Below are 27,691 nucleotides of genomic sequence, written 5' to 3' on the forward strand. Positions count from 1 at the left end.
ATCAGCTGTGTGATCTGTTTTGTGGGTCCAGAATAATTCAATTTGCTGGAAAGTGACAAAAATGTCTGTTTTGATGAGAAAGGTTGCAGACCCCTCATCTAAAGTTTCAGTTAGAGAAGCGAGTTTGTGTTTTGGAAACCTGCAGCTGGGATGTTACCACTGTGGGTCTCTAAGCAAAAGATTCCCAGCAGCTCCACAAACCTTCTCCACCGGTTAACCACGAAGAGGATGTGCTAAGAAATCATTTACCCCCCCGTGGATCAATACAGAATGCCTCTTTTCTTATCCACACTTCCATCCACTGGGCTAAGAACCGAAATGAACTTTCTCAGCAGCATGGACAAATAAAGAATGAGTTCATTTCCCTGTAATTAATCGATCGAAATTAACCTGTCAAAATAATTCTTTCAACCATAAAACTCTGGGAGAAAGTGAAGCAAACAAGTGTGAACTTGAGAATAAATTTAAAACTATTTAAAATGTACTTTTAGACATTGTAAACCCACATTGAAGAGTGTGTGATGCGTTAGGCTGCGCCCATTTTACAGGTATATTTAGAACTGATTTCCACATTTTGGAATAAGTTATTAAACTTCTGCCTTTTGACAAGTCTGTTCACATCCCGACGGGGTGAGATGTGCCTGAAATGCAGCTTTGTTTTGGCAGGTGAACACAGCCTTCGCTCTTCTGCTCGGCCCGTCGCGACGAGTTCCTCCACCGCGCTGCAACCACAACGCTGCGACACGCCGGGTTTCCTGACACATAAGCTAACCAGACTCACATGCTTTCCCCTTTCTGATTGGCTTGTTTTCTGTTGAGGGCTGGAGGAAAATTCCGAATCGGGGAGATAACATTGACCTCTGGTTCGCTTCCAGCTCGCTGCGGCTGCCTTATCTCACGGGGCAAAACCCGCCACACGTTCTCGCAGACCACTTCTTGAGCTGCTGTTCAGTTTGCCTTACACAACTAGTAAAGATTGTTTTCTAGCAGTGACTGGGATTTAAAAAAAGGGATCACCACCAGGCCTGACCTGCAGTGACACCTGGCAGGTTTAGATCGAATGTCCTGGAAGTGGCCTCCTGCGTTTCAGATGTTTTCCTGTGAGCTACTTGACCCGGCGTCTTCATTTACAGCTGAACTGTCACGTACGCGGCTCGGGTTACGGCTCTGAACTCTCCGGACACCCACCCCCCCACCACCACCACCCCTGCGTGTCGTGTGGCTCGACCTCGACGGGGAAGGGCTTGTCGTCTTTACCTGATTCTCAGACAGCCACATCGCAGTCATCTCGTTCAGTTTGGTGAAGCTGTACGGAAGACTCCTCAACCTGCGGGGAGCAAAGAGACGTCACTGAGTCGATTTCCTCACAGGAATCTCAGCGTCGCATCAATCTGATATAAGAGAGCCTCTCAGGAAGCTGATCTCATTCAATCTCATATTCTTTTTTTACCCAATTTACTCAGACTGCACTGTCTTCACACCGCATGTCTGTTGCGTCAAAGTCATCACATGATGCTTCATGTTTGGACAAAAAAGAAACAACAGCTTAATGTAAAGGATGCATAAAGACCCACAACAAGCTCCATCAGTCTCGCTAACAAAACCATCTTCAACACTGGCTCTTCTGAGTGAAGCTGCTCGTGAGATCATGTGTTTGTGTCTCAAACGGCGCCGCGTCGCAGAGCGAACCCGGCGAATCGGATGGATTTCTCGGCGCGTCTAAACCTGCACATACGTCCCTTTGTCAGAGTTCATGTAAAAAGGAAACGATCTCGGCTCTCAATCGGAAAGATTTCAATCGGATTCAGCAAAAGAAAAAGTGCATTGATAAAAGACTAAAATCCAGCGATTGTATCTGACCTACATCTTGCACGCACGGCGTCAGGCCAGACTCACTTGTTGTTGCTGAGATTGATGACTTTGAGCTTCTGCATGTCACCCATTTCCTCAGGCAGGGACTCCAGCTTGTTGGAATGTAGAAACAGCACGGTCGCAATCTTCCAGTTACCCATCTGCGAAGGGGGAAGTAATACCGGAGACTCAAACACGAGGCTGCGACGCTCCCTGAGCGGGCAGACAGACAGAACGCTTCGGAGTTCAAGAGTTCACCTCGGGCGGAAGCTGGGTCAGGAAGTTGTGATCCGCGGCGAAGGTACGGATGTTCACGCACTGGCCGATGGAAGAGGGCAAGGCTTCGATTTCGTTAAAGCTGCAGTCCAGCTCGTCTAGAGCCGTCAGCCTGAAAGCAGAACGACGGGAGAAGGTTTTAATCGTGTGGTTAAAGCGTTACACAGTTTCCTCCAAGCGCAGCGAGTCAGCGGGTTCAAACAGGCTCCCGACTTGGCCTCAATACAAGTTTTTTTTCCTTTTTCCTGTAAATCAAACGGTAATATTTTGAATCTGAGTCAGAGTGGATGCCGTGTGAACAGAGACAAAACTTTTCTTGAGGTTTCATTCAGATTTCTCATATTCGGCGTACTTTCGTTTTAGAATTTAGACATTTTAATAATGTTTTGACATGAAATCTGATGGAAATACCACAAGGAAAGCTTTTTTTAAGCACCATTGTGACAAAAATCAGGTTTAACGCTTAAACACAAGCCCATCACTGAAACGTCTGCTTGAAAACTGTGAGCCTAAAATGGTGGGAAAAGTATATTTCTGCACACATAAATGCTTGGATTATGTAAAAATAGGATAAAGGTTCTCATGTTTACTTTGAGGTGAAACATATTATGACATATTTAATTTTTTAATGCTTTTTTGTGGGAGAACTTTCTATCTGACCATCACTTTTAGGAGATAAAACAACGTTGAAGATACAACAAATTGAGGCATGTAAGAAAAATTTAAATAACAAAATAAAACCTCTCAAGATCTACGAATACAAAATAAAATCACACAAATAGAGGTAGGTTCATCTTACAAACAAGTTATTGGATGATAGACGATGGACATGAATGCACCGCTGCACCTGATGCAACTAGAGCAAGGCACGGTGTCTTCTTAAAAAAAAAAAAAAAAAAAAAAAAAAAACTACCCTTAAGGCACAGAGTGTCACATTGAGGGTACCCTGCTTTCACGCAGTATTATGCAACTTTATAGAAATCCAGTGAAAGACTCTTTAAAGCAAAAACGTCTCATATTTGTCCACTTTTCTCTTTTAAACAGGTATTATATACATATGGTAGAAGAGGCTTTATAAGCTTGAAAAGTCTTGAAGTACTCCACAAAGAAAAAAAAAAAAAAAAAAAAAGAGAAAGCAATGACTCAAAGCTCGAAGACACTGAACTTGAGCTAAACTTTGCCCTGGTAGCGCCACGTTACCTAACAGGAGCGCTGAAACGCTCCGTAATGCACACTTAAAAGCTCCACGGCGCACGAGTTGCACCCAGCCGTGTTTTACGCTGGACCGATGTTGACACAGAAGCACGGCGCATCCTGGGACTTCCGCTGAATGAAAACAGCTAATGCACTCCGGGGGGGGATTAATGTGAACGCGGAGGGGCGTGTGCCCTGCGGGACAGCCGCATGGGGGGACGGGACAACACGGTTCACCAGCGGTGCGCCCAATAAAATCAGTTACGTATAAACGGAAAAAAAAAAAAAAAAAAAATGAGCTTGCTTAAGCTGAAATCCTTGCGTGGGATTAAGCTAAAACCATAGGCTTTGTCACATAATCTGTGTCAAAGTACACAAGGAGACACAGTCTGACATAAGGGATAATTGATGTGTTTGGAAACAGTAAATAAAAACTAAAGCAGTTGTGTGTGTGTCAGTTGAGGTGTGTTTGTGTCTCGTGCATGAAAAAGATCGATGGACGAATGGCAGCGGCCTGGGTTCACCTGTCTTCGCCACACACGGAGAGCTTTAATCTAACGGCGGCGTATCGGAGGGTCATTCGGAGGGAGAGATTACCTCCACAATAATGCAAACTATTCCCATAAGTCACTGCAAAACGCGGCGGCATTCCATTACTGTCATCCAGCCTTCATAATCACAGTCATTAGCAGTATTCAATATCATCAGCAGCAGCAGCAGACCCAAACAAATAAAGCAGGGCAGCGCTCGTGATGGTTAATGGGAATATGTGATTTATCCAGACAGACGTTTTATGAGATCAGCGGAGCGACAGATAAAAAAAAAAAAAAAAAAAAAACAGCATAATAATCCACTGATCTCCCGGTTTAGTCCCGCTCGTGCTCCAGCTTGCTGCTGCTCGCGCTCACCCGCCGATGGAGTCTGGCAAATACATCAGCTGGTTTTCATCCACTTTCAGCGCAGTCAATTTCTTCAAGGAGCCTGACGAAAGAAGGAAAGCAGAAAACAGGAGGCCGACTGAATTAGAGCGAGAGACAGAGGCGGGCGGGCGGGCAGCGTATTGATTATCACTTGTTGTTGCACCACAAAGAGGAATATCTATTACTGCAGTTAATTAGATTCATTCATGCTGTCATCAATACAGTAATGGGTTTAGAAGTAATCAGCTCTGATATTGACAGCAGGGTGCATCTGGACCGGTTTGATTTTATTAGCCTGGTTTTAACTCATAACGATTACTTTTTGGCTCAGGGGAAGAGGAGATTATAAATATCCACATTATGTCATTAACCCTTTAAAGGGCACTGGGAAGATGAGGAGACGTGAAAACACGCTTAGAGAAAGATTCTGCTACACTTCTAATTTAGGAGAACATCTACACACTTTTTTCTTGCAATATTTAATTAAATCTTAAAAAAAGCTTTTGAAAATGGGTGATTATTTTGTTATATTTATGGTAATTTATTCAGAATTTGTGTTTTTTACAACATTTCACAGTTTGGAAGTGGTCTTTACACTTTTTAACCTTGACTTTCCACTGACTTGTTTTATCAATATTGACTGGCGATATCTTTTGTGTTTCTCATTTAATCTATTTTTAACCTTACATATTTTTTAATGATCCTTCTTTACAGTGTGCGTGGTTTGTTTTTGATCGAAATTACTGCAATAAAAAGCTTTGTGAGTCACGGTCTCACTCTCAGTATTGATCAGCATATTAAACATTACATTTTTTTTCCAGTTCCATTTTTTTTTAGTTTGACTTCTTGTGCCTCCTAAATAAATATCTGATAAAGTAAAGGTGAAAATGCATAAAGCTGCGTATTGCGGTTTCTTCTCTGATTATTTTTTTCACATAAAGACATGATCATCACAAAACCAACACTTGAGAGGAGCAGGATTAAAAAAACATGGAGAGAATCAGCTGGAAAAAGCTAAAAGAGAGTTTAATATGTTTCAAAACGGACTTTTCGTGTGTGTGTGTGTGTAATCTTCACCGATGGAGCCGGGCAGCTGTGTGAGGGCGTTATTGGAGAGCAGGAGGTCCTGCAGGTTCTCACACCCGCAGATCTGCTCGTCCACCATCTCCAGGTTGTTCTTGGACACGTCCAGATAGACCAGCTGTTTCAGCATCCCCAACATCTGGACGGATAAAGAGAGGAGCAAGAGAAACTGATCACCCAACTTGAATGATGTAGTGATGTCTGGGATATGTGGACTCATTTATAACACGACGGCAGTATCATGTGATCGGAGGAAATAGGTTCAAAATAAAACAAATCCATTATTAGAGTATTCATTGTATCACTGTAGTCAGTGAAAGTGAAAAGTGCTCATACGGATGAGGAGAAATGGCTCCACTTCCTGGATTGGCTAATAGGCTTATCGGACGTCACTGCTAATAAAAGGCCAGACTGTGATTACAGCTGATGCTGGCAGCAGAACTAATGCTTTAATTATGACCCAGTTACAAACAAGCGGGTCATTTGGATGGAAGAGACAATCTCTCGTTGCACGTCAATACCGCGCTGGAGATGCGTCTTAATGTACACCGTATCCTCTTCATGTTCGTGGAAAGCGGAGCTCCGTCTCTGCCGCAGACCTCAAAGTCTGATGTGAACCGACGTGGCTTCGTTTTGATAAAGATTCCAGCAGACGCGTTGTTGGATAAATTAAGGAACGTAATGTGGAGATGATGTGTGAGGGCGCAGCGGCGCTCCCGACGGTAAAGAAGTGTGAAGCAATACCCCAGGTAAAAACGTCAGTCTGTTCCCGTCCATCCACAGCTCCTTGATTCCTGTCAGCTGCTCCAGCACCTCAGGCTGCATGAGGAGAGACGAGAGGAGGTGAGGTCAGGAGAGCAGGAGATCTCAGTGTCTGGGCTTCTCTGGAAGGGTATTTATGGCTGTTGTGGGGACATTAAACCGTTTACTACTCAGAAAACCAAGCCGCCTGTAGTTCCTCTGCCCCCCGCCTCGAGGAGAACATCCCAGAATATCAGGTCAGCTGAAACGCTTTCTAATCAGGGCTTAAAACAAATCTTTACTGCAAAAAGGAAATCATCAGATTTTCCTCTTGTATCAATCTTTATTGATCCGAAATGTCATTAATGTTTGTACTGTCTTGTGCGTGAATGCTGCTGCTTCTTCTTTCAGTCGGCTAAACACTGATTTTAAATAGGGCAATCTTGACTGCCTGTTTAAAAGGAAAAAAAAATCAGTCTTTTGTCATACAGTGAAAGGGATTTGTGTAATTAGCAGCAATTGTTAAAAATGCAGCAGAAAACAAAGAGAAGATTAAAGCGACACCGGTGCACATTATGCTGATAGTTCAGGAGAGCAGGATTTCTTTTACTGCACGTTTTGAGAGGAAAGAATAATAAAAAGAAACAAATTGAGCATTGAATTATTAATTATTTAGAAATTATAATGAATTTTTACTTTACATTCTGTTGTTAGCATGATGGAAAAACAAAAGATTAATAAGATGAGCCCTGGTACAAACATGCAGTCTCTACATAAAGACCCTATTCTAATTCAAATCAGTTTTATTTATATAGTTCCATCTCTTGGAAAACTGAAAACCACTATTTACCATCAGACGAGTGCAGCTCTTTATTGTCCACGACTCTCAACAGACATCAATAATGATATACAGTAATAGAGACATGGGGAGGCGATGTGAGCCTGTTACAGACGCTTTCATGCAGTAAAATCACCATTTATTAGTTACTTCAGATCATTTAAGCACATCTTGAAGCACTTCCATATATCCTAAATACATTTTCTCTTTAAGATTCTTTTTATTTTTCATTTTATTACAGATCGGGATGCTACAGAACTGGTTTGGCTTGCATTTATGCTGCTCGCAAAGCTCTTTCCTTTTCGAAATTTTAAGGAGTAGAAGAGTAAAAGGATTAGAGAAGGACGAGCCAGGGTCGCCACAGAGAGGTAGAGCGCCCAGGGGCTCCGACAGACTGACTGACAGACACTCACCACTTCAGTGAACTCATTACTCCCCAGGTCCAGCCTCTCCAGCTGTGTGAGCTTCTGCATGCTTCTGTACACACAAGGAGGAACACACTCAAATTCAGGGAGTAATTTAAGAAAAAAAGAAGGAAAAAAAAAAAAACAGGGTGACGGTGCATTGGAGATTTATGCTTTATTGGTTCTGAGAACTGGAAAACCGACTGCAGGAGCCATGCAAAATATGAGGCGGCAGCCTTGCGCTGCAACAAAAGCAACACTTTGAGGATTCGGAGCAATGTGGGGCATGTGGCTCAAAGCGCCGGCCAGAAGAAAACGCTCCTTTCTTCTTCAATATTATCTGTTATTTTCCATGTTTAATTTCACATGGCCCGCACGCTCCGCGTTTGGTCTTTTCGCTGAATCACTTTATGTGGAAATAAACACCTTCCAGATCACAGGCGTGACAGAAATATGCTTTAAATAATGGAAAATGTGACGTATGCTCGCCCTGAGCCTTGCTCCAGAATTTTCTCTCCACATTTAGGTCACCGGCGCAGCGTTTTTCTGCCAACGCGGAACGACCAAGACTTTTCAACTGCTTTCACTTTTTACTAGAATTAACCGACCCTCGCTTCCGGAAAATCATAATTTAAGCGCTTAAATGAAGAGATATACAGACACTTGCAATCAAAGCCGGTCTCAAAATAGAAGGACGACGTGATGGGGCAAAAGAAAAGAGCACTTCTGGTTTCAGCGTTTCTGTGTGCGGCGAACCCCCATTTTCAGGTGTTTAGACTGCAAACATGTTAAAGCGATCATCTTTGACCTAGATTCAGTGGTCCAATTAGCTGCGACGGCTTAGATCGATGTCCCTCCAGGTCTAGGCATCTTTTCTTCAGCATGGATTATATGATCAAAGTGCCAAAAAAAAAAAAAAATCAGCTTAAAGGAGCAAAAGCATCCTACATGCTCCATTGTAACAGATGCGATGAAATAGAGCCCAAAAGGGAAAAACAGAATAGAAAAGAAAAGAATGGATTGACACCGTTTCTAGGAAACGGTTATGGGGGCAGTGTGTGCGGGTAAATATGGGTTTGGGTGTATGTAGGTATAGAAAATACAGTATGTTCCACTTGGCGTGTGTCTTCATGAATGCAAAGAACAAGTCACAAAATCACAGTTTCCGAAGTGGATCAAACATAAGAAATACTCTACTGAAGCTGTATTTTGCAGCGCTGTGTGTTCGGGCTGTGTGTTGACACAGCAGCTGTGCAGGGAGCAGAGTTCAGCCATATTTCAAAAGTGCTCAGATGTCAGTAAAACTACAGCTATGGCTGTAAAATAGAGGGGGGGAAAATAAAACCAAAGCCTAAAAGTCTGCCTCAGGTGGTTGCTGAAAACCTTCATAAACTGAGGAATCCAAAAATCCATGGGGAATTTATAGTTAAAATTGTTGAAGAATACAACTGTTTCAATCCATATTTTGTGAATATTTTCCATGAGGGAATGTTTAAATTAACCTTGGGTGAATGACTAAACTCATGACTCTGACGATGATCTTAGCACACAGGATTAAAAATGCTAAATTTAAATTTTGATAAAAGTTGATAACATGGAAAAAATGATGTTTGCGAACAGATGGAAAAGTTGGAAAAAGTCTACACAGTGAAAATGTGACAATTTGAGCTTGATTTTCGATGGACAGTAATGACGCATGGCTGTATGGTTCATTTACAAAGTTTTGAATACTGACTGACAGCACTGTCTCAGTCTGTGGGAAAGCTCTCAAACCAAACACTTCCTCAGAAGGAGTTCAGAGTTAAGTGAACACGTTCAAGAGCAAGACACGGGAAATGCACCGTGTTCCGTCGGGGATCAGATATGCTGACGTTTTCACAGCAGGTGTGGACGGTTGGAACACTGAGGCCCACCAACGCCACCGCGTGTGGAGTCCGTCTGGTTTTCAGGTGCTCCTCATTAAACACGAGTGTGAGACATACGGCATGAATTATAAACGGGATTTCAGCCCGTTGGTGAAATAACTGAACAATTATCGCGAAAGTCAGCCAGATTTATCACATTCTGAACTCAAGGCTGGCAAGAACAGTAGAGCGAGCTACAGTAACAGCCATGCGAGTTAAAAGAAAAGCCGTTCTGCTGAAACGCCGAGACACTTCTGACCTCGAATTGTGAGAAACGCAGCAGCCCTCTTTCAGACGTCTGCTTTATGCGTGTGTTTGGTTGTGCGTCGACGCACCGGGAGAACGGCTGAGAAGAGGAGAGTCTGCGCTTTTCTATACAGGAGCCCTGAAAAGACTCGCACTGTGGCCCCCGTTTGTGCACGCACACATTTGTTTACATCTCTGGGATGCCTGTGCGTTGCTCTGGCAACCCTCCCAATCATTAGTCCTTTTCTTTGTCAGGGCTCCAGCCTTTAACAGGTCTGGCCTCTGTCACACAAACACAGCGAGGAGAAAAAGAGGATCCGCAGCTCCGACTGCACCGCACTCCCTACACCCGTCTCTCACAGGAAAATACAGAAGGGGGAAGGAAAAAAAAAAAAAAAAACCTCCGTGAGATAACAAAAGGAAACTCGGCCAGAGGGAGGAAGGACAAAAAGGCAAGTGGGGAAGTGAGCTTTTGCCGAGGAAATGGAAAGGATACAGCAAGTGGAGCATGGGAGAAAGACGGGACGGAAAGCACCTTCCCTCCAAAATCACCTGCAGGTTTCTCTGACGTCGGCGGGACGTTTGGGGCGTCCCGGCGGCGCTGCCGCCGTTAGCCTCTCAACCAGTGAAATAACCCGCACCACTGTCTCAGCAGAGGATTATAAAACCTGTCACAGCAAGCGGCCAAGTGAAGGGGGCTGTTATGTAACCCGGTGGAATTTAATACTACAGTTAGAGGTGTGTGTGTGTAGGGGGGGGGGGTGATAGAAAGAGACAGGATGGAGGACACTGCGGTTGTTGTAAGGGGAAGAAGACGGCCAGGAAGCGGGGGCAAAAAAAGAAGAAAAAAAAAAACCCCTCCTGACGTGCTTCAGGACACAGGCGTGACTCCAACAGTGGGTCGCCTGTCATCCACACCAACGCCATGAAAACATGTGATGCACAAACCACCTACTTTGGCAACATCTTTAACTGGTTCTCCCTCAGCTCCAGGATCTGCAGCTTTGTTAACCTGCGGGGGGGGGGGGGGGGGGGGGGGGGGGGGGGGGGGGGGGGGGGGGGGTAGAAAGAGGAAAAAAAAAATCAATGCTTTGACATCTATACGTGGACATAAAAGTTTTAGTTGACGCCAAGCATTTTCTCAGGGTTGAACAAAATGTACGAAAACGGCGCCTGAGAGGACAGTGGAAGATGAAGCAAGCGTCCACGTGGGAACGTCATGTCACTTGTTTTGTGTGAACAGAGAACTCGGCCCCAACCATTGTGTAACATACAAACAAAAAGAGCTGTGACAAACCACAGCGGTTTGACCAAACAGTCAGCGCATGTAACAAATCTGTTGATTCCTCGAAGATCAATTGAAATAATCAAAACAATGATTTGATATTTAATATAAAAACAGGAATAAATAACTAGGTCCTTTGTACAGTTTGATAAATGACTCGGGTATACTGAAAAATGAGAACTTTACTTTATTCCTGTCCCAACACTTCATCACATCAATGTTATTAACATAATGCGGCCGTGACGTGATCCGGTCTTATGTCATAATCAATATTCGGTCGACAGACTGCGCAGCTCAGCTAAAGATTGTCCAGATTTGCTGCTTCATCTTATTAAGCTTCACCTCATCATTTCAAATGTATGCGGCAGGCGTTGACCTCCGCCTGACCTGTAACGCAGGACGCTCCCGCCCGTGTTTTCAGAGAACGGATCGCTGCGGGACGCCTCCAGAAAACTTAATGGGATCAAAAATAGAATATTCATTTCTTCTTGGAGAGCTGGAAAGGCTGAAAAATTCATAAAGCTCTCCAGCCAGTGGCTTCACGCAGTTCTATTTTGCTGACTTAGTGAGTTTTCAGCTGCACAGCGGTGAAGCGGTTTGCTCTGATCACGACAACATCTCCGGTTCGAGTCCGGATTTTTCTCATTTCTGTGAGCTTGCATGTTCTGTTTGCCTGATCTGAATGAAAACGTGCACGTGGGTGGTCACTGTCAACAGAGTTTGAAAAGATATTTCAGCCCATTGGGATACAAGCTTATGCTAAAAGTCTTCCTAATGGAATATGTGGATTCTGAGCACATTTTGACAGTTCTCCTTTTTTAGACCGGCCGGCGGGTCTTGAATAAAGTTTTGTTCAGTTGATAAGAGAAACATCCATAATCAAAACAGCTCTTAGACGCAGCTGACGCTACCCGACACTGAGTGCTACAAATATCCAAGATTAACGATCTGGGTTTGCCTCTCACCCCACCAGGATTTAGATGCTGTAGTACAATAGTTGTAAACAACTGGAGGTGTCCGTTATTGGACCGATCAGCTTCTTGGATTTATGACTCATCTTGTTTAGCTGAAGAAAAACGTCACTCGGGCTGCATATTAACGTCGACTCCGCCTCTGCCCGTGCCACCGGGAAACGTCGGCACTGCCGGGTTTGACGATGGAAAACTTCAATACATCACCCAACCTTAACATACGCTTAAGACCACGGTCAACATCGAGCAGCAAAGCCCGGCTGCACAGTTTATCCTTGAGATTTTTTTTTTTTTGTAAACAATCTCTTCCTGATCCAGACTGCGGAACACACTGACCTGCCAAAGCTGGCTGGTAGGAACTCCAGGAAGGCATCGTTCAGGTAGAGCTGCGTCAGGCTCAGGAGCTGAGTGAAGCCTTCTGGGAGCCTGAGAACACACACACACACACACACACACATAAAAACATTTCACTCACGCAAAGCCTCGAGATGCTGCAGCAGAGGCTGCAACACTCAAACTCATGCACCATATTAGAAAGTGAAGCTAATTCAGGCTGAACAGTGGTGTAAGAGAGAGCGCCACTCACTTGGATATGGGGTTGACGCTCGCTTCTACAACAGCTAGGACTTTGCAGTTCTTGATGTTTTCTGGAAACTCTTGGATACCTGGAGAGACGCAACGCAGCAACTTTAGCAGCGGCAAGAAGGCTGCGTTAGCTCGACGTGCACTGAGAAAGGCTCTGCACCTTTCCACTGTAAACAACCAGAGAGAGCGCGGTGACGCAATAAAAAGAACGAGGAATGGAAGAAGAGAACACAGAGAGCCCGCCGACTGACAGTCTGAAGGTTCCCTCCAAACAGTATCTGGGTTTATTTCCACTCACTTTGTTCAGTGTCCACGGCACTTAGCCGAGAGTGGCTCACATGGGCAGATAAGATGACAGATCTGGTTCATGAGAACGCCACCACATCCTTTAATGTGTGCTTCTATTTACATCCACTTCCTTCTGAAAGTCGGCAATAGATTACAGTTCCATTCCTAGTAACTGACCTTAAAAAGAAAGTGGTTTGAACGGTGACCGTGAGTTACTTTGGCCTCCTGTGGTTGGATCTGTTTTTACTGATGTGCAGATGTTACAGTGACGTTAATGTAACATAATTAGCTCGACGACTCGCTGAAAATTCAAATAAAGAAAATGTCTGAAAGCTGGTTATACTGTCATAGTCGTTCGTTTGTAGACTATTTGGCATTTGAATATTATATATACCCCCAATACAGTTTTAGGTTATGTATGATTTTCTTGCTTTACCCATAATATGCTGCGAGATTATCGTCCACAATAGATATTTCAGAATTGAAGGATTGTGTACGCAACATAAAAGGTGTCAACTGCAGTGAGTGACTGTCAGACTTGTGCGATCTCTGTCACGTCGTACACGGTGAAAGTGGCGACCAAACACTTGAAGTGGAGCCCCTCGTTCCGACACTTTCAGTTTGTGTGAGGATCAAGCTCCATGTTGCTTCATCTCATGCTCTTCTGTCCCTGCTATTACGCCACTCGGCGCAGAGACAGCTTTTAAATCAGACGCAGGTATGGGCTTGTCTGCTTATTTTATCCATCACATCAGCATATTTGAGTCACGCTGTCCTGTGACGTAACTTCTAGCGAAGGAGACATGCTGTGGCATTTTACTGCGGGAAATCTCCCGAAACCATCTAAAACCAGAGATTTTCAATCTCTTTCCTCTGAATTCTGATTGCTTCACACTGAACCAAATGTGCTGTACTAAACTCACCCTGCTATCATAGAATTATCTCTTAAATACTAGGAAATGAAACTCAAGTTGTTTAAAGTTTTTCTCAGGTATCATTCGATCCTTCTGTAACTAAATGTCAGTGAAGCCTTATTCTTGTATAACATGTAGCAACAGCTTTAATCAGTGGTGTAATGTTTTGAATTCTTTCACCCATGCATAAAATCAATTACTGTGTCACCAATGTTGGATTTCTTTCCTCATTCTTTTCCTGCAAATGAACCGCCCATCCCTGCTTCATCACACCAACCGAAACCGTCTTTAACATTGCATGTTTGGAAGAAACAGGGAGAAAACAGGAAGTGATCAAATATGGCGACTGGCCTGCTGACGTTTTAAGTGTAACTCGTAGAGTTACACTTTGGAACTTCACAGGTCGCTGATCTGCTGACTGCGGTCAGTTTCCAGGTGTTGGCAACCTGATCTGGTGGTACTTTTTTTTTTTTTTTTTTTAATGTGACTCACTTAACCCCACAGACAAAAAGACCTCTAACCCCAGGGGGCAATTCTCAAGAGAAACTAAATCGCACAAAAACAAAGGAGAAGCCTTTTTTGCTTACTGTTTTTGCTGACATCAAGCTCCCTGAGATTGATGAGGTTTGCGATGGCTGCTGGCAACACTGTCAGGTCATTATCTGGCATGCTCAGTCGGTGCAGTAACTGGCAGTTAAACAGTTGCTGGTGAAGAAAAGAAAAGTTAGTCAAACAGCCAAACGTGGCTGGTTCATCGCATACAGTCCATAGCTGGAAGCTCTCATGTAGAGGCTGCGTTTGAAGCTTGCATTACTCAAAAGCCTCTTGTCAATAAAGCTTCTATACGTCGCTGAGCGCCTTACTTTAGGCAGCTCCTCGATCTGGTTGGCATCGAGGTAAAGTTCCTGCAGGGTCTTCTCAAAGCTAAAGATCTCCTTAGGAACAGTCTCCAGGCTGCAGTGGGAGTAGTCCAGCGATGTTACCGTCTCCTCCTCACCGCGCAGGCAGCGGCATGGCACCAGACGAACAAACAAACTCCGCTTGGACATCCTCAGGCACTGGAGACGGAAAGCAGGGAGATATGTAAGGGGAGGAGAGGATCAAGAGCTCACGAGGAGGTGGACATGTTGGCTGCAACTACCTTCACACTTGTGCTGCATGTGTTTGGATGTGGGTTTGTTTCATCCCTCGCATGTAATACACACTGTGTTTAATGTGGTTCACATGCCGTGAAAACTAACGCATGCACGCAGGCACAGAGATCCTGATATCTGAGCCTTAATCTGATCCACAACTGTAAGAATAAATGGTTCTTTCGGAAAATATCTCTGCATGAGAAGTTCAGATGTCTGTATAAAACATGTTTAAGAAAAAACCTCCTGTCACAAAATTCCAGGTCATAACGAAACATGCAGCAGCAAACATTATGCAATCAGCCCTATTTCGTTTAATGAAGACTTTAACTGCTGCAGACATGCGCTGTGACGCCATCTCAGATACATCAGAGGAAGTCGGTTTTCGAGTTCTCATTCAAGTGCATCTATAGCCCTTTCTTCTTCCAACCCCTTCTTTAGAGACGTGAATCACACTGAGTTTCTTCGGTTATCTTCTGAAAACAGTTTGTAAAGTGATCCATTGGAAATCCATGTTGCACTCATGTCTGTTTTCGGTCAGCCTTGTTCAGATCAAAGACTTCTATCTCCTCGAAACAGTAGCAATAACATACAATAAAAAAGGAAGAAGTACAAAGCATTAAAAACAAGACATTACACTAGTATTAAGGCAACAGTAAAACACATTAAATTGCTTCAAAACTTTTTTTTTTTTTTTTTCCCCCATTTTTGTTGCTGCAGTCTTAAGTCACTTGAGGGAAAGAAAAAAAAACTTGAAAGGTCTCTGTCCCAGTTCATTTGGCTGTTTGGTCATATCACTGTCTTTGCTTCCGAACGCAAGAACAGTGGGAGGGCACAAACAGGGCAGGAAGACCGAATCAGCTCTGAATAAAGAGCATGGTGACAAGTCAGAGAAGTGCGGTTTGTTATGCATCTCAAACAGGGGCATTTATTTACGAGCCACATACTCAAAAACAACTTGGATGTGATTGTTAGTGAGGTCGACATTTGATATTTTAGTAAAGTTGGAACAAACGCGAACGCTGGAGGAGGCACTGCTGTTTCTTCAGTCGAAAGAGACAAATAGTTACCAACTAAATTCAACTAATGTTGAAGCTTTTTCTGCAGCACAGATGATGATCAGATGACCAAAATATGACACTGACAAATACCAGTTTTTCTTTTACCACAGCAACTAAGCTCATTTTTAGGGAAGTATACTTAAAAAAAATGAGCATGCCATTCAGAATGTGGTCTGAATGGAATGTGAAGTGCAACCCACAGTATCGATGAATGTATTGCAGCTCTGCAGTGCAGAGGCACATCTGCACAAGGGCCTCTCAAAGCAGCCACGAGCTGCGTCACGCACGCACAATCTCATTATTTCTCGCCGAGCATTCCGCCGCCGGTGCGATCAAATTTTTATGTAGCCTACGGAGCATTACAGCTGATAAGTGTCACCGAGTCACAAGCCAGTGAGTGGACACTCGAGGCGAATGGCTGATAAGAAGTAATCTTTTTCGAGTTTCACTGAATATCTGGGAGAAGAAGAAGAAAAAAAAGACTTGAATAGAGTGTATTTTGTTGGTTTCCAAGGCTGTTTTCCACTTCGGGCCTTTTCCGAAGTTGTGCGAAATGAGTAGCTGTTTAATATCGTGGGTATGCTGCATCCCCATTTGGGTCGAAGCAGAGGATCAAACAGGCACAGAAAGTAGGCCATGAATCAGTCATTATTTAGGAAATCCTTGTCCTTGACGAGGTTCATCCAAAAGCACAATAAAGAGGCATAAAAGCCAGGAAATCTTTCCAGTCCCTCTATCTGGTCTGGAGGGGATTAAAAAGTGGAAGGGAGGGGAGTTGTAAACTGTTACTGGCATGTATATATATACATATGTACATTTTCATAGCCTCAACCTCATGTTAACACAAAGCTTTCCACCAAGTACAGTACTAACCGAGGAATGCGCTCTGGTCAAGAGAGGCTTTGTTCACTGGAGCATGTGGAGAATGTGACTTTTCCTCCCCCTTGTTTTAATCTGAGTGCCGCCACAGCTCATAATCTCAGAGTCATTCATTCACTGCGTTTTTTTGGCTGCCCAACTGAGCAGCCAAATCATGATCGGGCTCCGGCTAAAACTCTCGGTGCAAGACTGGGAGTGGGAGAGCGTGCATGTTTGCACAGGGAAACACGGCATTCAAATATATACTTGTTATCAGCTGCGCGCATTTTTGCATAGATATGGTCTGTCAGGACAGGGGAAAAGAAGGTGAGACTACGACTGGTTAGGTTTAAAGATTATACAAGCATGTTTTCCTGGGAGACCTTTTCGATTTTGTTTAGCGACAATTCATAGAATACGGGTCTGCGATCCCTCTTTCTCCAACTCATTAATAATGGCTACATGTGTGCACACGCCCACACTAACATAAGGTATCCACAACCAAGAGGCCTGTCGGCCTCCTACACAATCTTTGCTCCAGCAGAAGGCAGCCCGCATATAAATACTCTGTGATCTGGTATATGACCAGAGGAGATGACAGAGGGCTTGGCTCCATTCACCCCCAGTAATGAGCATGTGGATGACGCATGCCATACAGTGTGGGAGGAGAGGGAAGACTGGAATGAAGGGGGGGGAGACACGGGTTATCGGAGGAAAAAAGAAAAAGGAGGGGGGGGGGGTTATTGCAAGTTATGTAAGAGAAAGCAATCACGGAGAAAAGAACAGGAAGTGTCGGGAGAAAAAGTTGCATGGGAAAACAGATATAGCTGAAAGATTTACAGGAAAGCATTAAAAGCAAATCAAAGGGGATGAAGAGTGGATGTGCTGAACGTGGCAGGGGGAAAAAAACAGACTCAGAGGAAGTGATTTGACCCATTAAAAAAAACAATCAATAAAACAAATCGGTGTAAACATACAAACAGATCTATGCCACTTCTTTTTAGACAACAAGAGTAAGAGGCAAACTTAACTAAGAAAAAAGGGGACGATTTGTATTTAAAAGACAATTTATTTGTTGTTACAGTGCTTTTGGGCAATATGACTTGAACTAAATAAATAAATGGTCGGTTTATTTCCCTTAAATTATTACCTAAGGAAGGTGCACCAGTGGAGTCCGTATGTAGATTGGATTCACCAAATACATTGTTAAACTAATACCTTAATTTGTTAGTTCATTGGTAGTTTCCTTCCTTTTTGTTAGGAATCCAAATGAATCAGGTTTTATGATGGTAGATTTACAGAAGTGAAGTAACAATGAGACTGTTGGGACATTTTCCCTCAGTATTTGATAATGAGACAAAATGTTGGCTGCGCTGGTTACCTGCAGGGATAAAATTACTTTATATGCATCCAAACACGGGTATATCTTTGCACTAAATTGCTCCTCTGTTATCCCAAAACTACTAAAACTGCAATAAAGAGTTCCACAACTGTTCTGGGTGGGACATTCCTGCATTCCCACAATTGTGACCAATATAGTTTATTTTAAGCCGAAGCACAGAAATGCACAGAGGAGAGCAGCCTCAATAAAACACACCGTTTACTTCTGCCCGAGTGATGTCTGCTAAAACAACAAACAGTAGTTTAACAAAACCAATTACATCCAGAGATTTGACAATTAAAGACACGTGTTGATTATATGTTTTAGGAGATTTGGGGTTTTCAACAACAGAGGAGAAATGGGTTTGGGGGTTGACACAAAGCTGGGAGGTGAAAAATCAAATACTTAAGTACCAACAGGCATCAAAACGGTCTTAAATACTGAATGATGTCTGGTTTAATCCTTAGAAAATTAATGTATGTTGCACATATCCGTACACAGCATCACACCATGCGACCTTACAAGTTGAGTCGATGTCAGTTTGGTGCTTCCGTCCGATTGGATAAGCTGTTACGCCGGTTACAACGCAACATCACCATTTCTATCAACTGTCGAATAAACCATGATTTCTGAATTTTGACACATCCTGGATGCTGCATACAGTGGCACAGGGATTTTGACCTGCAGTAACTGAATGGAAACAACATCATGGTTGTTACAGAGAAAAATTCATGAACATACTGTGACGTTTTAATAACGATCAGAAATGCTGAAAATGCTGTAGTTTCCACGTCAAGCCACTAGTTGGTGCTGTGTCTTTATAAAGAACCACTCACATTAAAATGGTCTTTTTTTGTATCTGCACAAAGAAAATCAAGAGGGTGGAAGAAAAGTGTCCCTGAATGTCATCTGGATGATGTTGCAGTAAATGTATATTTTTACTGGAGAAGAACTGAGATGGTTATTGATCGACTCACACATGCAGTGAAACTACTGACTGCGCCGGCCGTGAGTGTGTGCAAGAACTCCTTGTTCCCTGCTGTCACAGGGACAAGGAGTGTTGTGTTTTTAAAACCCGAAGCCATTTTGAAAATATGTAAATTAAAGTGACTCCAACACCACTGCATTTAAAACAAATGGTGGAAATGCCACTGGCACAAGGAATTTTCATATTCTGCCTGGGTGTGTCTAGATTCTCCAAATTCTACCAAAACCGGTGGCTCCAATTCACCTACGAATGTGTGGGGGAAACTGTATCTGAGTGAATTCTGTGATGGACTAGCTGAACTCTCCACTGCCCACTGCCCTAGCAGTCCATCCTGGACAAAGTTGGAATAAGAGATAAATAATTGGCTAGCAGGGCTGGAAGTACATTCTTTTTTGACCGCTTTGGTGAAAAGTTTCTGGAGCGTTTTTCGTTTTAATTTAAGTGGCTTCATTTATGAGTCAAGAATTGTTTCCGACGTGAAAAAATGAATAGCGGGAGAAATGGACTGGATAACAAGCACTGCTGGGCTGTCTGAAGCAAACCCCCCCCCCCCTCCCCAGGAGTAATCTGGAAGGCAGCACACTAATGAGAACCGCACTGCCTACAACATAGATAGGCTTATCCACTGACCTACATGTTAGTGGAATGATGACTGACTTCACTCCATCCAGCTTTACTCCATCAAGCTTTTTACTTCTGTAAGAAGAAAATGCAACAAAGATTTCCAGACTTGTTAAGCTCTCGACTGAGATTTCTTTTTTTTTTTTTTTTCGCTGTCTTACCCCACTTATTTAGGCAACACATGCACTCAAAAGACTGTGCCAGGAAACGCTCAGCCTGCTAGCGGTGGAAATGTCAGAGAGGCAATGAGAGTTTCTGCAAACACTGGCTGTATTTGTTGATGATTTTGAGAATGTGTGGGCATGTGTGAATGGTGAACATGTGACTGTGCAGTCTGGCAGCGATCCTTGTGGCTTCCTCTGTGCAGCAGTGAATGAAATAGTCCAGAGAGCCGGCCAGTTGCAGATTCCCACTACATTCTCCCACTCAGAACCAGGAAACCACTTCCTTGTCGCAGCCCCTCTCCCTGTAACTTAAGTGCCTCCTGGGTCGGCGCTGTTGCCATCGAGACGACGGTCAAGAGCAGAATTGGCTCTCTGACCCCTGAAGTCACGCAAGAAAACACACACAGCTGAGTTCACTTATCAGCTGCCATATGTAGAAAGTTACTGACTGACAGAGAGCAGAGAAGCTGCACTTAAGGCACGAGGGACGTAGGCAAAGCAAGGGAATTGTAAAGTAAGGTCCGTAAGAGACAAGCAGATATAATAAGACCACCACTCTGTTCATGCTTGAAATGTCTAGTTGAATTCTTCAAAGGTCACTGAGGCTGTCCACTGCCGGCTCACTGCTCTAACAGTAGTTCGCCAAGTACAATATGTCAGGAGTCCATCAGCACTTGCTAATTCACTGGAAAAAAAGTCTGAAATTGGAGACTGATTGAATATCTAAATCCTTGCACATTCATACTTTGTTTTCTTTAACGAGGCATTTTTCCTTGACGGACCGTTTTCCTGCCACGGCATTTCAATTACTTCAACTTTATTGGTCTATTTTCCCTAAAACTTTATTATGCGAGTTTGAGATTTTATCATGAGGACTGAGTAAGACACTTATTGATATAGACATTTGGCCAGACTTGAGGAACTCTCTTGGTAGGATTATTCCTTCAGTGTGTCTTCATATCAGGTAAACAGGCACTTTTGAGCTCCCAGAACTACATTTGGAAGGATCTCTATAGTTTCTGATGGAAGAACTGTTCCGAGCACTAACAATCAACGTAAAACTTTTTGCTGATGAGGAACAAGAATGTGAAAAAAGAGACTTGTTCAACATGAGTGACGTAACCAACCAAAATAGGCATTGTAGTTTTTGTTGATGTGGCTGTGTGTCCATGTGACTCTTAGTGTGTGTGTGTGTGTGTGTGTCAAGGGTTAAACGGAAATGCAAGTGTAGCCTTTGACAGTAGCGAGCAGCTTGTGTTATTTATAGTCCCCGTCTGGTTGATATGGCAGAATGTGATTAGTACGGGCAAGCTCTTGCCTTATGAAAGGAGCTTTTGATCCAGATTGCACTGGGCTGTTACAGGATTGCTGAGCCACAGCTGAAAATTTTTCGCAGGAGAGATTATGGCGACGAAAAACAATGCGTGGAGAGAGAAAAGGCACACGACGACCTTCAGAGCCTGTGGGATATATATACTTGAACTGCCTTCGTCTGTGAAGGAAGAGGAAAGAAAAAAAGCCACTTCCTCAATGTAGGGCGGAGTGCCAGTGGGCTGTAAGCTTCCTACGGCGCAACTTAAACTACTTTAATGGAATCCTGTATTTTACCATGGAGATCCCCTCTTCCTTATTACGGCTGAATCCCAAGCCAGAGGAGAAAGTCTCTGAGTTCTGTGCATCAAAGCAGAATGTGCACTGTGGTCATTCTTCTTGTTTCACGCAAAATCTACTGCCAAGACACACAGCGTTTAGGGGGCATATTGTGCTACAATCTCCATATATTTCAACACGAGCCTATGCTAAGAATAAGATACCACTCTGCTGTGGAATGCAGCATCAAGTTTGCTCAGAAAACTCTGCATCCTTATACGGTTTCCTTTTACAGTTTCCATTTGCAGTCACCTTAGACTGCACTAAGATTTGTTGTCTGAAAAGTACATCTGCTGCTCAGAGACACATAACTGTGCAGGGAGATTGGGCAAAAGGATCATTATGAAAGATGTTCACTGAGTTCTGAGATAATTAAGAGAATCATCAGTGACAATAGAGCATATTTTTGAAAGACTGCAAGATTTTTGTAAGCAAAACTGTCAAAGTGTGCAGCCACACAGACCCGAGAAATGATGATACTTTTAAATATTTGTCATATTTCAGCCCCGAGTGTGCTGTATCTTTTCAATTTCACACAAGGAAATCATCCTCAATATACCTCACTATCGGGATACAATCTGAGTGGCAAGCCATAACGTGATGAAATGTTCTCCTGCCAGCCAGGTAAAAAGATTAGTGACGGTGAGCTCAGTAACTGATGAAAACCTTCAAATGAGAACAGACCACCATGAGGGAGCAGTACTTCCAAGAAATAAGTTGTAATAGCTTCTTGGTAACAGAGGCTTCACAAAGAAATGCGAGAATTAAAAAGCCAAGGTAGAGTCTCACAGGAGGCCTGGGAAGATGTGGGTGGTACAGTTTGTTGACTTTGTAGAGGAATGAAAGCAGGCGGCTTCCCATTGTGAGTCTGACTTTTTTTAACCAATGTGTTTGAGCACAGCGAGGGGAAACAAAGTGTGCTTCTTTCACTATGTGACAGTCCAATAACAACTGATCTCTGACTGTTTGACTGATGGTTTCAGTCAAATTGGATATAATGCAACAAGAAGTGAAAACATAAGAGTAAACTGATGACAGGGAAAATGTAAGCACGGAGAGGGAGAACATGCAAACTCCAAACAGAAGGTGGCTTGAGTCCAACCAGTATAATACCACAGTACTATTTTATCTAACGCGTATTTATGCTAAAATGTTAGTTCTACACTTGAGGCACAGCTGACTAATGAAATGTTTTTGTCATCATTTAGAGAGGGGGACATCTCTTTAGCAAAGAGAAGTGTACCACACAGTCCCAGGCGGTGTCTCTCCTCCGAGCACCTCATTAACGGCAATCGCATTAAAACTCCAGCTGGCAACACAAGAGATGCGCAGCTCCTCAATAATGCAGTGGGATATTGAGTTAAAACAACCTCAGCACAGCAGTGAAGTAAAACACGCACATGCGCAGCTGCATTATAAACAGAAAACGGAATATGGGCTACATTTACACAGCAGGAGAAAGTGGCCCAAATTTTATGTTTTTGCCTATTTAAGATCCACGTGGGAGTATGAACCGCATAAATAAGATTTTTTTTCCTTTCTTCAAATGAGAGCCGAATACATATCTAACAGTTTTAGAAGCAATCTCAGTGGGAAGGCCAGCCACTGTTACTTCTGCTTGTTTTTTCCTTCTTCTCTGCATCACCTGGTCATGATTTGGTTGGCTCCAGTTGCACGACAAATTCAAAATCAATACATATTTGATGAATCATTTCAAATATAACACCAGTTACCACCTTTGAAAAAAGGTTTTGCACAGAGGATCCATCTATCTTTATCAAGACATGAGTTTTTCTGACTAACATGTGAGTGCTTCACTTTTGTATTTCTGTTCCAGAGAAGTTTCATGTTTAAGCAGCACTGTTTCCTGAACAACAGATAACGAACTACTGGGTGTGGTTTGTTTTTGTGATGAATCCACACACATATGCACGCAGAGAACAATACCAATGGTGAACCAATACCACTTTCTTGAAGGACAAATACGAGCAATAACCTTTAGCTACTTCCGGATACAATCTCGATGCAAGTACACAATAAATTCTGGAGGCCGCCATTGATATTGTCAAGTTACATGTACATTTGAAGAACCACTTACTACAGCCACGGTGAGAATGCGCAATTGAAGAATTTCAGAAGACTTCAGTTTTCCCCAGTTTCCATGGAAACAGTCGTGAAGCACATCCAAAAACTTTCACCTAGGGAGCCGTTTTCAAAAAGTTACATTGTCAGTGGCTCGAAGTACCGCTGACATGTGAACGGATACCGATAATGAAATGAAAGTTTTCCATTTTCCCTTGGAAATGCTGTTGTGGAAATGGGACCTCAGTTTAACATGTTCCTGTTGTTTTGCAGAAGCTGATGATTTGACGACACTCCAATCTCTCAGCCCTATTTCCAGGAAAATTGCCTGTTCAATATAGGACAAATACGGTGCCTGTTGTGCAGCATGTTATGTCTTTTTCAGCAAATATATAATAGAACTTTGTTGATCCTTCACAGGAAAATGCAGGTCACTTTAGAGTGGAAGGCTGTTCATACAGCAGTGTGACTGTGGTTGCGTTTAAATGACAATGTGACCAAAAATGCACAAAAGAATGGATCTCTGGGGGGAAAAAAAAGCGGTTTGGGCATTAAGACCAGTATCGTGACAGAACAGTCGCTCTGCACATGCCTTTTGTTTAATTCAAGAGCGACTGGCAGTCAGCATGCAGGTGTTTCCCTTGCAGGAGGACCTGATAAACGAACGGAGGGAGATATCCACGAATACAAAAAGCTCGGCAATGGGAGACGACAGTTGGAGACGTGGCTGAAACAGGGAGAAAGACAAGCCTGTCGTCAGTATCTGTGGCAGGGGAATGCAGCTGAGTGGAACCTGAAGTTCCAGTTTTTTCGCTCTCCCTCTGGTTTTGGTTCTCACCGGCGATCTAAAGGTCTCAGTGGTCTTGCGTGACTCCACAAAACAAAACCATGATTGTTTTCTTTGAATTTGTGGTGAAATGAGGGTAAGTAATCTGATCTGCGACAAAGAGCTTTCTTTTTTTCTTACAGCATCTCTCCCAGTTTTCCTCTCTGAACAGATGAGCTCGGCTGGAGGAAACTCATTACATGTATTTCAACACATATATGCCGCCTGCACGCTGTCCTCTACGTCAGAATACGTTCATGTAAAGATTTGCCTGCCCTTTCTTTGCGTATGTCAAACAAAACTATTATTGTTACTGAAAGCGCTGGAAAGACAGCAAAGTCAGCGTCTTTATCTCCGAGACACTTGCACAACACAATACTGCAGCACTGCATCAGCTGGAGTTTGAAGGGAGAAGGATCTACTATCCGTTTCACCCATCCCAACAATGCCCAGTATTGACAGTCCACATGCTGTGTTTAAAGATGCAGTCCTCCCACACCCTCTGACGCACATCCACCCCCCCCCCCCCCCCCCCCCCCCCCCCCCCCCTCCAGCTAAGCCCATGAGGCCAGGGGTCTGCAACCTGCAGCTCCACAACCTCTCTGTAGCTGCTCCCTCTCAGAAAAACACATGAAAAAATAAACACATTTCCACCACTTCAGCATTCCCCAAAGGACACTTCGACATGTGGACAGATATAGAATCAAACCTGCAACCTTTTGATTGAGAGATGAGCCATTCTACCCATTGAGCCACAGCTGCCCCAAAAGGTGATTTATCTTAGTACTTACTAGGATAAATATGGGTAAATAACAGAAAGTTCTATGAGAACAGTTTATTTAAACCTGAAATTATTCACTGCTTGAGGTTGGAATAGGTTTAGTGTGGCTGTACTGAGATGTAGTGGCTACTCTCACTCTCCTCACAATGAGAAAGACCCTGGTTTGAGTTCACAATCGTCTTTGTTCGGCTTCATATACATATATTCGGTGGAGAATTTAAATGTTTTTTACAGTTTGGATTTATTCGATAAGAGAAACACAACCAGAACCCATTCTTCCAGCAGTATAACTGCACAAATTAATCCAAATCTCCTCTGTATTTTCAGTTTGTTACCAAGTGTGGCCAGACAAGCACGCAATGCTCCCCGCTTTCCCATTCAAACTGTGTTTTGTTACCTTATTCATTGTTTACATGTGTCTGAGAGCATGAAGTGGGCCTGTATACTGTCATTGTCAAATTGTTTCAAAACAGAAATATACATGTCTGCTGGTTCCTATTGCTGAACAGCTAAAACCCGAAATTAACTGCAATTCTACACTTTTCTAAACGCAGCTCTGGCAGACAAGCTACGCATTTACAATTATATGCTACATCTTTTTTTTTTTTTTTTTAAAGGTTGAAGAGAAGGCTTGCAGACCGCTGCACTGTGCCGTCTGGCCGGGGCGGTGAAGTCTTGTTGCTGTTGGTGAGGTGTTGTGTTTTAAAAATAACACCAGCTTATACAGGGTGGGGGGATTACAAATGCACTGAATCCAGGGCATCTTCATCTCGGTTCCCTTTGAGACGACGATCATAATTACTCCAATGAATAATTCCCGCCTTATTGTTTTTTGCTTTTTTTTCCAGACAGGGGATTAGCCCGAGGCGACCGAAGGCCGCATTAGCTTCACTCGCTCTCTTCAAGCCTTCAAAACTCTTAAGGTCAAGGAGATGCTATGGATCCCCCAGAGAACCATTCAGACTGGAAGGGGAAAACATGCAGACCTCTGCAACACGCAGTGGAATGATTAATAAGCATGTTTATCTCCTGGCCTTTTGTGTGCACGCTGCTAACAATCGGTCCTCCAACTCATTCAGCCTTGAAAGGTCAGGATGGCAAAAACATAAACAGCCATCACGTTTCAGCCAGCACTGTGCAACATCCTATTTAAAGTCACACGTTTTAAGTTTCATTGAAAATGAATGGCATTTGTATTGATGAAACCATAAATGAAGACTTTCTTTTTTTTTGCTTTTCTTCATTTCCCATTCCGAACATGATTTTCACTGGTAAATGATTTAACACTGCTGGTTTATAAAGTACTAAAAGCAGATCGGTATGAACTTTCCAGACCTCTCAGATCATCAGGGGCCGGTCTGCTTTGTGTCTCCAGAGTGAGAAGGGAAAAATGGGGAAGCAGCGTTTAGTTTTTATAATCAATATATGTGGAACAAAATCCCGCAAAGCTGCAGATCAGATCCAGGGAAATTCTTTCAGATCAAATGTACAGATTTTCATGTTTAGCGTATGGATGGTGGTATGAAAATAAGGCGAAAAAATGATTTTCTGTGAATGCGGCTGCTGTTGCTAAGGTGAAAAAATTTTCCAGTAGTGGTGGTTTGATCACAGTTTCTGCTTGCAGGGCTTCTTCGGCAAGACACTGATGCTTTTACGTGCCGATAAAGAGATGAGTGAATGTGACTCAAGGTGTGAAGTGCCTAAACACAACTAAAGCAGGGAAAACGTGCTTTATCTGTGAAAGTCATCTACCATTTATCTGGATAAATGTCACTGCCACGCGCTGATTCCTGCATGAACACTCAGAGGCTGCTGTCATGCTTCGCTGTGTGGTGTTGGAATCAATGGAATCATTCTGGGAGCCTCAGCGATGAATCAAACAAAGCAGATCGTTTTCATTTGAAGGTTACGAGTGCATATGCCTGGCTAAACAGAATATTATGCCATTCTGTGCCACAACAGTTCATGCAGAAATCCTCCATTTTGTTTTGTTTTTTGTTTGTTTTCTATTGAGCGTAACAAGACTGCTGGAAATAACAGTTCGAGTCAAAGACGTGACTGCAATGTCAACAGCAAACATATTAAAAAGCTGTGCAATTCTTAGCGAAGCAGCTAGCATCTCGAGCCGCCATAATTTAATCACAATTCACCGCCGCCGTCACCCATGCAAGTTTGACGATCAGAGCTACAAATGCTGACTTTCATAAACTACCTTGTTGTGTCTCTGAAAGCCACTTCCTGGCTGCAACTAGACCCACAGCGATTGTGCTGAGATGTGCAGCAGCGGAGAATCTTGCAAAACGCGCCTCACCTCAGCCGTGACTGACACCGACGCCAGAGTTCATCAAAGAATGCTTTCGGTTGGCTAAAGCAAAGGGGGGGAAAGTCAAATCTGCTGGCTGTAGGTTATGCTAACATTTTAAAAATGAGGAAAGCTGCGAGGAAAGAGAAGCTGCTGGAAACTGGCTGAATTTCATACGCAATCCAATCATCTTTTCCCTTGCAACTTGAAGCCTGCACTTCCAAAATATTCTCGGTGTCTCTGAGGTCTTAAAGGGCACGGAAAGTGCAAAAGCACCCAGCGTGAAGTCATCTATTTTGAAAGCGTAAAGGAGCAAAGAGGATATGAAACAAGAGGAACCAATC

The 27,691-nt window shown here is 43.3% G+C and overlaps 1 protein-coding gene across 3 annotated transcripts in view; it reads right to left on the reverse strand.

Moving 5' to 3' along the window:
• Nucleotides 1–27,691, reverse strand: part of erbin (erbb2 interacting protein) — a 59,777-nt gene that overhangs the window by 13,590 nt on the left and 18,496 nt on the right. For all 3 annotated transcript variants that reach the window (XM_030084660.1, XM_030084659.1, XM_030084662.1), the window contains exons 3-14: nt 14,364–14,558; nt 14,088–14,205; nt 12,300–12,378; nt 12,050–12,139; nt 10,413–10,469; nt 7,317–7,380; nt 6,069–6,143; nt 5,319–5,463; nt 4,230–4,302; nt 2,110–2,239; nt 1,897–2,012; nt 1,258–1,327 (exon numbers count right to left, since the gene is read on the reverse strand). In XM_030084660.1, the coding sequence (XP_029940520.1) occupies nt 1,258–1,327; nt 1,897–2,012; nt 2,110–2,239; nt 4,230–4,302; nt 5,319–5,463; nt 6,069–6,143; nt 7,317–7,380; nt 10,413–10,469; nt 12,050–12,139; nt 12,300–12,378; nt 14,088–14,205; nt 14,364–14,549 (1,203 nt within the window). In that variant the 5' untranslated portion in view covers nt 14,550–14,558. The remainder of the gene's footprint in view (nt 1–1,257; nt 1,328–1,896; nt 2,013–2,109; nt 2,240–4,229; nt 4,303–5,318; nt 5,464–6,068; nt 6,144–7,316; nt 7,381–10,412; nt 10,470–12,049; nt 12,140–12,299; nt 12,379–14,087; nt 14,206–14,363; nt 14,559–27,691) is intronic.

The sequence above is a fragment of the Salarias fasciatus genome (assembly GCF_902148845.1).
Source record: "Salarias fasciatus chromosome 7 unlocalized genomic scaffold, fSalaFa1.1 super_scaffold_4, whole genome shotgun sequence".
Taxonomy (NCBI): Eukaryota; Metazoa; Chordata; class Actinopteri; order Blenniiformes; family Blenniidae; genus Salarias; species Salarias fasciatus.